Raw genomic sequence first — 12713 nt, 5'->3', positions numbered from 1 at the left:
CACTGCTGAATCAAACCTGGTGGTCCACATCCCATTCCACCTCCCTCCTAAATCCTTTTGTAGGGACTGAATAGCAGCATTTAACTTGTGGTAGCCACCTGATTTGAGAGCCTTTCTACAGTTAACGGAAATTAGCACAAAATATAATGACTGATTGCACTATTTTAACATTATAAAGACAAAAAGGAGCAAATGAGTTGTCCAAAGCTACATGACGGACTAATAATAAAGCCAGGTCTAGGCAGCACAAGTTTGTTTTCAGTCTTATACTCAAGACCACTGTACCACGTTGTTTCTTCATTTTGGTTAACGTTACTGTGGCAATACTAAGAGCATATACAGAAAACAAGTAAGAAACAATTAGGATTTCTGTTCTTTAAAGAGCAACAGTAGTGTCCACATGTGGAAATATTTGCAAACAGCGTAAAATAATAAATACATGACAAAACTGTTGAAATAACTTACAGAAGAACTGCAGAAATAAGCTATAACCCTTCTATCTTGTAGAAATATGAGGTATAACCCTTCTATCTTGCATTGATAATAAAGACGTTTCCTTTATTTTGCACAAAAAACAGAAAATATTTATATATTTTAAAATAATTTGTCAGCACTATATAGACTTTTAAATTTCTAACCATTATTTTTGAAGTGGTTAGCTATAATGCATTTCAAAATTTGAAAAACACAGTAAAATGTCAAACAAGTTTGTATAAACATAATATTTTTCAAGTAAATTCCAACAGTTAAAGATAACTGATACTACAACTTATTTCAGTTGTATTTAATTAGGATATCATTCTACTACTGAATAAGCTTAATAAAAACTGCTTCTAGAAGTTTACCAAAATTATACATTCCCACAGGTAGAGATCAAATCTGAGAGACTGTTAAATCAGAGAAGGAAAAAAAAAAATCTAACTTTGAGGGTATCTGTCATACAGTCATATCAATTTTTTTTCAAAACAGTCTTGTCCTCCAAACTGTCAACACAACAGAGATGAAAAATATCAGGTTCTTCCCGCAGCTCAGGATAGCCTTGGGAACACCTCATTATAGCAATGAGCTGCGCTGCTGGCAGGTCACACCGTGTTCTAACACGGTCCTTTAGTCTTCATCTTCATCTGTGCCGCAAAGAAAAAGCAATGGGTTTGTCTTTGAAGACACCTCCAAGAAATTTCCCTTCCCAGTGGCATCTTTCGAAAATCTGTCAGGTTCAGATACACGGTTTTCTTCTTGATCCTGTAAAATGCAGCTTGCAGTAGCCAATCCTTCAGGCTCTTCCGAAAGCCTAATTGCAGTGTGCATTTGCTTTTCTAATTCTTCTATCAATTTTCTAGGAACAGATGTAGATTGCAAAGTAACCTTTGATTTTTCATCACTAACCTCAGACGAAGTGTTTGTGCCCTGCTTTAATCCATTACAGTCAATAAGTGGAGCTGTCCTCTCCTCTTGAAGCGTGCCTTGTAAAGAATTTATTTTCCCATCTTCACTGGTTGAGGACTCTCGCTCATCTGAATCAGAGCCTTCTGTCTCAGATGATGAAGTACTGCTTGATTCTTCAGAGTCACTTGTCTCCGACTCAGAGGAAGGCAGCTGTTGCTTGGAAACTGTGCCAGCAGCTTTTAACATGCTCTCTTCCTCTTGTACCAGCACTGCTGCTGCTTCCAGCTCTTCCAGTTCAAATCCTATGTGGGACTTGGTGAGTGTGGTTTTCTGCAAGGATTCAGAGAGTGCAGCCAACTTTTTTGACCTTTAACAAAGAACAAGATATGTTATTTAACTGTACAGACAGAACTTTCCCATTCGATAACGAGAACACAAATCTTAAACATTTCTACTATTTGGTTTGCAAAAAAGCTTTCTTCTTCAGTTATGATTGTAAGAGTAGATGCTGCAGGAAAAAAGAATAATCAAAAGTATTCATAATTACTATTATTTTGGGCAACTTTTCCCACAAAGCTAGACAACATTCCACTGAAAGTCTTCGGTGACACTTCCAGAAAAGATACTGCTGCTTTAATATTTCAGCAGTGCACAGTAAGGGAAAACGGATTTCAGAACAAACCTTTTCAGGATTGCTGTCTTTAGCAGCAAACTCTGCAGTATGCAACTTGCTGGATTAAGTTCATATGCAGCAAAATAATTTTGTTTTACCACCCTTCCAGATATGCCTGTTAAACGCAGATGAACCAACAGAGCACAGCTGATCAGGTCCATCTCAGTGACACATTCTCCTCATTTCACAGCTAGCTTTATGCACCCATGATAGCAGGAGATGTTCAATACTCTGTAGATGTGCTTTACCTTTCATTTGTAACTCAGCTGAAATATAATTCAACAAAAATATCAGGACCATTTAGATAAACACCTCTAATGAAGCAGGCATGCTAAGTCAGCCTCAAATCTTTGGTACAGCCGTATCCATTTCCTCAAGTGTTTTGAAGTCAGCACGTGCTTTACCAGAAAAGTTCATCATGGATTTATAAACAGAGAGAACAAAAAGTAAAAGAGTGCCTTGAAATGGAGGGGCGGGGGGCAGAGGGGAAAACGGGTATAAAATAACAAACATACATCCTGTTTCTTGTTGTAGAGTTTTGCCTCAGACTATCAATCAACTTTTCACCACTTCCTGCAACAGCAGGTCTGCTATAAATCCTGCAGTAACTGACTGGGTTTCATTTCCTCTGCCAAACCTGCTAACCTGCAAGGCACGACACACTGACACTGCAGCAAGTAGCTGATAATGTAATACATGACTCCTGCGAGGCAGAAGTTAAAGTGCTTGTTCTCTCAGTTGAATGATTTTAAAGATCTTTATATTCTATTTCCCAGGGGGCATAATTACTCAGTATAACATAGAACGCTTCAAATTTTTTTCCTCCTAAAGGAATTGTATTTAAAAGTGGGGGAAGGGAAATTCAGTGCAGCTTCTTGCACATGTTACAACAGGGTGACAGTGCAACATTTAAAAGCTGAACTTGGAATAAAACATACTGAACTTCCTTAGTTCAACCCATAGATGAGAAAGTGTTTCTCAGAAGTAACTGAAGCAACAGAGAGCACTTGATATTTCTAGGATTTTTAAATCTAAAGCTAAGAATTAAATCACAAAATTATTCTAGTAGCCTCCAATATAAACACGGCTACCAAATTTTAAAAAGCTGCTTACTTCATGCTATTATTTTTCTTTTTTTTGTGATATATTTCCATTTTATTTTTGTCAAGAACGTGAGTTTTTCTTGAAAAGTTATGGAGGATTTGAGAAATTGCCGACCTAACTGGGAATAAAGAAAGCATTTGCCCTGCTCCATCGGTAAAAAGAAAGAAAAAGAAGCGAAGTGATACACAGAAAGGTTCATGAAGCCTTGCAGGTAGGTGGTAATAAAATAACTGGTTTGCAAGGAAACCTGTTTCCTGAAGACACTGGTGAGAACCTGGTCTATAGCCCGAGTTGCAGGAGTCTGTAACCCTTTCAGAAAGCATTTTGCTTTGCCTTTGAAACCATCTTTTTCCTTCCTTCTAACTATACATACGTAGGTGTGTGCATGAGCCCCCTTCCCCTTTAAGAGTTGTTAATAAGATGAAGGCACAATCCTTCTTCCTGTCCTACTCCTTGACTGTCCCCAAAAATACAAGCTCCAAAAGCTAAATGTGCTTTGTGCTGGTTTGTACCCATTTTGTATGTAGTAGTTTCTTTTAACTTCTTTGACAGCCATGAGCAACTAACCGTAGGCACAACGATTTCCTCTGGTGATACATCTTCAGCTCCCGATACCTCAGTCTCACCTACCTGTTTTACTACAGCCATTATAGACAGAAAATCAATTTTGAAAGTCCTGTTTGTCCTCACATCTCTTCTGTCATGTCTGTCACAGTCTCCCAATCCTGTATGTATTTTTTGGCTTTTCCCTACTTTTGCTGTTCTGATTTATCATGAGTATTTTTCTTGCTTGATACTCTCAGTCCTCGAAATCACTCCCTTAAAATCCTCTCCTCTTTTACTATTATCTTAGAACACGGTTAACACACTAGATATAGAAACATGTCACAAAACTGAATCTAGAATTAGGGAGATGTACGGCATCATGTACTTTTCAGCATTAATAAATACTTCACTGTGCTCCAAATTACCTGATGCCAAGTGTTTCGGCAGAAAACACACAGTGACATACTCATTTGACTCAACATGCATTATGTTAGTAAATTAGAAGTGGTACTACTGACAGATTAAAAATGGCCTCTAAAGCAGCACGTGTTTGGTCTCTCTATACACAAACACATTTTTATCAATGAGCTCAAAGAGAATGAATGAAAAGGCTGGTGCCTGACAGCTACAGACAAACATCCGTCCTACTGGACAACTGTAAAACTGCAAAAGGCATTCTGAGTCTGAAAACCTTGGGTTAATTCCTTCAGAGTGATCAAAATACACTACAAAACATGGCAATAACTGAACTCATAAAACAGCTATGGCTTCAAGTTTCACATTTAGTCTTTTTTCCCCAAAAGTTTTGATAGAACTACTGAGAGAGAACATGCTTTTTATCTTTACGAAGGATTACAGGATAGAAAGTCATTGATTAAACAGCCCGCTCTTCCCTTCTAACAGTAACAGCGCAAATGGATACTCTGCTCGGATGAATAAATGCCTGCAAAAGGCCAATAATTCCATCCCTACAACGGCCTTACTTCAGCTCTCTCCCATAGTGGTCCCATAGAGCAGTGTGATTGCCAACACCACGCCTGAGGACACAGTCCTTGAACTACCAACCAGCATGTCTAGGGAAAGGGAAAGGGGTGCAGACTTCATCAGACATGCACAATCTTCTTCCTCTCTGCACCATCAATGCTGCAAAGATCATCTTAGGCAAACCACGATAGGAATCTTCTAATAAACCATTAAAAACCTAGAGGATTTTTTTTTTTCCTCTTAGCCACACCAGGTATTTGATTTTAATAGCACGAAAAAGCCTCTTTTCAGTTACTCAGATTTCTTAGTAGGCTCATAGTTTCTTCCCAACACTCTGGTCATCAAGCCTCTTCCAGAAAAAAAAATGGACAGTCTACAGAGCTCAACATTTAAATATAAGAAACAAACTCAAAACTGTCAAGCTCTTGACAAATTTATACATAAAAGCAGAAAACTCCACTCCCCAGCTTTCCAATCTCCTATTAAAGGAAAAAAAGAGCACTTGAAGAGCAGCTTTTTTTTGTTTTCCTCCCCCGTGCAAGGGACTAACAGAATTACAATTAGCTATGAGTCCATCTTGTTTAAGGCAATTATCTTATTTCAAGGAGAACTGAGTTTCAGGAGGGCATTTCAAATCAGCCTTAAGAAAAGGTGGCAGCACTCTCTGGACAAAAAACAAGGCAAACAGCATAAAAGTCAGAGCATGGAAATGCTTTCGACAAGAAGCTGTGGGTTTCTGAGCTAATGATCTCCCTAACTGAAGGATAAGTGACAATTCAGGAAACAAAAACGAGACCCCAGAAATGAGGTATCATGTATTAGAGACTTGCAGGAAACAGGTTCTGCTGTTTCCAAAATCTTTTGAGTAGTGTTTCAGAGATTAGACAGCAAATACTTTAATTTTTCAAGTATGATTAATGGAATCGCATCATTACTTTAAGACATGCTCATTCAGTACGCACATTTGCGGTAATGATATCTTATTATTATGGTAATAGTGTTCTTACATAAACATGCATAATAGGCTTTAAAGGTGCTACACATTATAATTATTAGTTATCAAGATGTCAGTTGCTTAAGGAAAATGTTTAATTACAGGTTAAACTGATCAGATGCATGTTTTGTTTTATGTATAGCTTTGAGGAATAGATAACAACAGAGGCATCTCAGGGCTTGTCCATGTAGTTTGAAATTAAAATTTCAAGACAGAACTACTGTAATCCTTGTCTAGGTACAGGAGAGTTTCTCCATGTGCTAGAAGAAGAAAAAAAATCTTGCTCCATATATCTCAGATCATAAAAGAGTAAAACTGGGGTGAAAAGAACAAAGAATCAAAGGAGATTTAGTAAATAAAGGGAGATGATAAAAGAAGAAAGAAAAAGAAAGATTATGGCAACAGGAAAGCGAAATTATTACAGGTTTACAGCAAAGCCCACCTGTGGCAACATGAAGAGAAGTGATGGTTATGGGGACTGACTGCAGTACTGAGACACAAGTAGCAGCCAGAGTGGGAGGAGAGCAGGACACAACTTCTCCAGTTGAAGACTAATGCTCTTACAAGCTCCGGTTCTACCTTCTGTTCCAAGAAGTAAAGAGGGCACTAGGATCTAATGAATCAAGATAGCTGTTATCTCCAGAACACAGAGCTATAAGAAAAAGGTCTCATAGAAGACATACATTACATACATTAGGGATCTGATTGTTTCCAAAGAAGATTTAACATAAACTGGAAGGAAAGACAAAAGTCAACCTAGCCATAGAAAGCAAAAAATAAATGCAGGACTTGGGGGATACATCCAGCCACAAAATCATCTAATTCTTCCCAAGTGTTAAAATAAAAATAAGTAATTATGCTTCTGTATACTACGTCCCTCAGGTCAGAAATAGCACTACAAAAGGAAAAGGTTTAAAGAAAAAGTATTAACAGGCCAGGCATTTCCATCTGCCTGATACTTGCCTTACATCCACTTCTCTTGCTTTAGCAGTTTAGTTATGTTAAAAAACCCTAATAACCCAAGAGAACTTGAAAATACGAAAATCAGCGTTCTGCTCCTCATTCTGTATGATGGGTGGCACTGCAAACTCGATCACAGCATGGGAGTTGCAGATCTAAAACACTGTGCAGAGTATGTGCAAACATGGGAGTAAATGGTCCAATCGGCGGCACAGCCTTTCAATGCAGGAGTCAGTAACGTTTCCCTATGGAATAAAAAGTGATTTTTCGTGTACAGGCACAAGCTCTAGCTTGCTTTTGTTTTTGTAAACAATAGAAGGATTATTTCTACTGCCTCTAAGTTTGGCTTTGCATTTCACAGACGTATACAAACATTTTTCTTAAGTACAGTGTAAACTAGGTGTAAGACATGGCAGAACACAACTACAATGCAACAGAATTTTACCTCCTCCGTCTCAATAAAAATGAAGTCAGTGCACAAGTGACGTCATGGCAGATTGAGCTATTCTTGCCCAAGCACAACACAAAAGCAACAAAGCATGGGAACCCATATATCAAAAACACTGAGAGCAGCTTTGGTGACCAGTCTGGTTTGAATGTGACCTAACTGGTCCTAGAACCAAGCTGGGACCCAACTTATCTCAGAACCAACTTAAATCTTATTATGTTGCTCAAATATGGTTACAGTCTATTCACTGTGTTACTATAGGAAATCAGTCCTCCATGCTAGCAGTGCTCTAACTTGGCTCTACAGGGCTGCCGAGCCCTGTTTTAAATGTAAAACACTCTACATTAATCATCTTTAAGCCTTACAGGCAAGATAAACAAGTCTCAAAGAAACAGTAGATACTTCAAGTGCAGACGTGCCTTTGCAGTGTCGTAGGTTCCACCAAATATGAAAATGGCCCTACCTCATTGCCAAGCAGCCATCCTCTGGTAGGCCTACGATTCCTTGAGATGCATTCAAATACAAACCAGCAGCATGCTCTGCCAGTCAGCAGGGCTGACAAATATAAAAAAGGGCAGTTATTTAACTTATCTCCACTCAGCAGTAGCCCTGGACACACAGGATTCATCTAACAGTAAAACTGTTGCGTTAAGCAAAAAGCTTTCTGTCTGCTGGATCACAAGGTATTCCCAACTGCCTTCATTTTAAACATTTACTGTATGAGAAGCTACCAAGTTTAAGGAGAAAGCATCAGTTTGTACTTAAAACTACCTTTCTCAACAGGGCCTGGCAAAACTCAGACTTACGAGAGAAAGTTTCAGAGACACCCTCTTTCTGAGATAAAACAGGTAAGATAATGAGCAATACAACTAGCCAAGAGTATAACCACTTTAAATGCGTCCCAAATTACAGACCTGGCAGCATCGCTTACTATTTCCCACAATTACACTTTTAGCCAGAGGCACTGTAAGTATTAAGACAATTCTAGAGTTAATATTATCTCAGACATCACCAGATACTATCCCAAAGTAGAGCCTCAGCAATTCACATACCGAGAATGTGTAATTTCAGTATTTGTGAGACACTGAAACGTCAGTTAAACTATAAGTGATAATGAAATTTTCTGCCTTGCCACAAGGCTGGTTGAAGACAGTCTGCCCTAGGACATCACTGGTGATTGAAAGAGCACCTGCAAAAGGGCCAGACTCCCCAGACCCTTTGGATCATCTTATTTTTGCCCTGCCCAGAGTGGTTCTTGCTGGATTACACCCATCACTGTCTTCCAGTCCATACAAGGGGTATGAAGAGACATTGTTTGACATTCAGTCCCTTCATAACGCTGACATTAACTTTCCATAGGAACTCTGTTATGATCCTGATGAAAATTAATATCCCTATGGCAGTAAGTCTAGTGCTTAAGCTCTCTTGAAGCAGAAGGCCAAACATCATACCATAAGATAAGAAAGTATAAGCTCATACAAGAATGACACAGCTGACAAAGCATCCAATTCTATTCTTACATATGCTTGAGAAAAAAATAAACTGTTCTTCAGTCTAAAATTCAGATGTCAGCTTCTATCTAGTCCTGCACAGCTGCTTGAGCAACCAAACCGGTCATCTTTGGGGAAAGTCTCTTGAAGCTGATAACTGAGCTCACCCTGTTAGGCAACACTGTAAGTCACTGGAACAGCATATTCTCACACCCAGTGGGGACGAGACACGCACTCTTGAATTACTGTAACGTAACTTAAACTTCAGGGCTTTATACCAACAGTAGCATGCTTCCTTCAGAAAGGCAACTAACAAAGTCAAACATCTCTCCACACTTGACATACAATTTCAAACAACTAGAAAAAAAATAATATAATTATTTAATTCTTATGATACAGAATTGAATATTTTATTAAAATCAAATTGTCTTTCAAGACATGAGCAAGACTAGGTTTGATCAACTCTGGTAAAACAGAAGTGAAAACAATGACAACATTGAATGCAAAAGTAATGTGGAAACATCTAAAGTCAATGTGCACAAAAGAGCATTAATGGTCGAACAATGAGAACAGATAAAAAAATCCTCCAGTTTAGGAGAAGAATCCTTATAAATGGATATTTAGCTGTAATAAGAAGAAACTCATCACACTAAACACACCATCCATTTGGGAAACTACTCTTTGAAAGTCATGGGTTACAAAAGAACATGAGCCTCAGAATCTGCCTGGAGATAAGAGACTCAGACTCAATTACACCTTTTAGCATGTGTTTTATATGAGATGCCATATTTCACTATTTTTTATTTCACTTTCAAGGTTATTCCTAATGAGTGCTTCAAGTTATGCACTAGTTGATGACTTCCAGCCATAGTGAGAGCTTTGAAACAGCAAGCACAGCATCAGTGAAGAAAAAATACTCCAAAATCAGTTCTGAAAGAAATTCATAGGAGAAAGCCCATAGTCTTGGTAAATGTTAAGAGACAGTGACAACCACTCTGCCTATCTGTACACAGTGTTGTGTGACAGACTAGACAACGAACCTGACTTTACACTGGTTTTATTGCCAAGCAACTTGTACATGCCTTTACCCCAATTCCCCACAAGCTTGGGGAAACCATGCATGGATTTTATTTCATCCAGCTCCGGGAACACAACTATTGTCTTCGGTGAAACATGGCTAAAACTAAACAAAGCATAACAATACTCCCATGAAGTTTAAGGCATGAAGTGGAAGAGAAAATACACACAGCACCTGAACCACAAGGCTCTCCTTCAGAAGAGCACAGATAATATTCTTTTATACTTGCACCATGCATAGAAAATACTACAGGCTTCTAATGAACAGAAAAGTCCAAACCCCATTTTACATCTCTTTTCAAATATGGCATCTCTATCCACAAATTCCTTGTTGTATCAGTTAAACAGAAAGATGAATATGCAACATTTACTAAATCATTTTCCAGCCTTTATTAGCTGGTAGGTCATCATAACCCTACCTGGCTTATAAGATCTGAAAGCACCACAGAATAGGTAGCACGATTAACAGCCAGCAAGATAAGCATAAACAGCACCATTCAACAGTTTCATGTGCTTAGTTTATTATACATTTTTATAGTAAGAGGCAGAACCAATAAATAACTTCATTAAAATCTCATTAGCTCTGATCAATTGAGTACAGAAGATAATATAAGTACAAAGCTGAATTTAATGTGTTAGTGAAGGAGAAACAGGACCATTTTCTTCAGGACTCAGGTAAAAATTGACCTAAACTTTAACTAATCTTCTACATTATCTGTAGCAAAAGAAAGACAGATGAGTGTAAACACAACAGAAATAACACAACATTTGTTCACATGATTTAGTATTAGATTAACCACTGTCTTCAGAGGAAAGAAACAAACCATCTCCACAACACAGCACTAAAGACTGCTTAATTTCTACACTTCCTTATGAAAAGCCAGCTGCTAAAATAAAAAGTGTTCAGTTTATCCAAGCTATTTTATGCAACTGAAAGTAAGAATCAATTCTTTCCATTTCTCAAGAGGATGGATTCTGATTTTTAGCCTAAATAACTTAGGTTTACACAGTTACACTGTCCATGTCTATACTTACTGTTAATTATTTCCTTTTTAACAACTCTTGGAAACACTAGGCAACTACAATCAAATTTAAGAGCAACTAGAGTTTAAAAAAGATCTATAAATTCCTACATATTTCATTAAAATAAGTAGAGGTGGATTCGAAACAATGACCCTCATGAGAAAAGGATGGCAGAACACCTATCATGTATAGGCTCAGCAGGAGACCACACAGCACCAACCAGCTGATCAGTGCTAAGACCAGCTACTGCATATGCTGCTTCTTGCCTGGTGGAGGCTTCAAAGGATGTGGTGAAGAGACTAAGGCTCAAGGCCTGGGTTTGTAGGAAGTTCATGGAATCTCTTTTTTCCTCCCTCCCTTGTAGACATCAGACAAAGTGGAGACTGGAAAAGTGTTCACTGCACAACAAATCTTTATCTTAAATATAAGAAAAACAGACTACAAAAACGGAGCACTGTGTTCCAAAAAGAAGTCTGGAAAATACATTTCTCTGTAAGCAAGATGCCGTCACTTTAAATTGATGGGATTTGAAGAGCAGAAATCCAGCATGAAGAGACTAGTTTTGACAAGAGAAACCCACCACTTATCTTCAGGTAACAGAAAGCAGTCCTGCACCATAAAACAATGGCTGATGTGGAAGAACCCAATGTGTTTAAGGGGAACATAAAATGCTTTCATCTTGAAATTCTGGCTTTCAAAGTTCATTACATGAATTCTGAAACAAGACAGTGATATTCATATACTGCAATCCAACTTGCAGTCTTGTAAACATGAACTGCTATCTACACAGCTTAAAGTATTACAGTTTGTTAACCACAAATCAAATATAAAACACAGCACCATTGTTTCAATTTAAGTGACTTCTTTTATGTTAATAAGTGAGTATTTCCCTCCATATTTATTCTGAAATTCCACAGTGCTTCTTTCATAATAAATCTAAATACTGCATGAGCTGAACTTCACATTTATAAATATTTTAAAAAAAGATGAGACTTTCCAGTGTAACATCTTACTTTCATTACTTGGTCTTTTTGATAAGTTGAAACCAAACACATTATAGATTATAAAAGAAACCAAGTACAGCTTACTTATGTAGATGATACTATGAAAATATGCATAAGAGAAAACAGACTCAGAATTAATATTGAGCTATAAAAAGAAACTGAACAGTATTTATGTTTTAACAATACTTTAACTGAGCTTAGAAGCAGCTCAGTGTTGCCAAAAGAGCTTCAGTAAGTTGCAGCCAATCCAAACATCTAACAATGGCACAGCTTGCAAAGTTATATATGATAAATACAAATAATGAAAGATGAATAGATAACTCACCACAAAACAGACACGGAGAAAGGAACAGACTTCATAATGCGACAGCAAGTATTGGCTGTGTTACAGAAAGGGAACGCTGACAACTGTTCTACATTAGCCCCATCTCCCTCGAATTTCTTAACCATCATTACCTAGAACTTGGTCTTCACCATCACCACTGGTGATGTGGGAGACAGGACTCCTAACCTTGTAAATTATACAGTTTGCATTACAATATGGGGATGAAAGGTACTCACACAAAGCAGTGCAGAAGATGTGGATTTTAGTGTCAGAATAATGCTAGTAATGTATTACAAAAATAACAACAATGACAACAGACAGGCTTAAAAGCACAATTACAAACACATTACTCCAACACGATCCTGCTCCTTTACAAAGGAATTTATCCACCAAGCAACAAAAGTCCTAGTGAGGTCAGAGTTTTAACTGACACTGCTCCACTGGTTCTGACTGACACCCGTAACACTTCAAGGGAAAACACCAGCTGTAGCCTTCACAGCCCATTCTCAACTCACACAACCGAAATGTAAAAAAGACACCAAATCCGAGCACCTTGCAAATTCCTGACCCCGACAGGGAAACTTGCAGGCCATGCACACAGCATCACATAGCTGGCCCACGCTGCCCAGTTCTTGCAAGGAGTCGTCCCCAGGGAATAGTGGGGAGTAGGTGTGATTAAATTAGCATCTCATTCAACAC

The 12713-nt window shown here is 38.1% G+C and overlaps 1 protein-coding gene across 2 annotated transcripts in view; it reads right to left on the bottom strand.

Annotated features, from left to right (window-relative positions):
- Window positions 1-702: 702 nt before the first annotated feature.
- SHQ1 (SHQ1, H/ACA ribonucleoprotein assembly factor) overlaps window positions 703-12713 on the bottom strand; it is a 49397-nt gene continuing 37386 nt past the window's right edge. For both annotated transcript variants that reach the window (XM_086619014.1, XM_086619013.1), the window contains one exon: window positions 703-1753. In XM_086619014.1, coding sequence (XP_086475140.1) covers window positions 1108-1753 — 646 coding nt within the window. In that variant the 3' untranslated portion in view covers window positions 703-1107. The remainder of the gene's footprint in view (window positions 1754-12713) is intronic.

The sequence above is a fragment of the Tauraco erythrolophus genome, chromosome 12, assembly GCF_009769465.1.
Source record: "Tauraco erythrolophus isolate bTauEry1 chromosome 12, bTauEry1.pri, whole genome shotgun sequence".
NCBI lineage: Eukaryota > Metazoa > Chordata > Aves > Musophagiformes > Musophagidae > Tauraco > Tauraco erythrolophus.
Note: the sequence above shows the minus strand (reverse complement) of the source record. Positions and strands in the feature narration are given on the sequence as shown.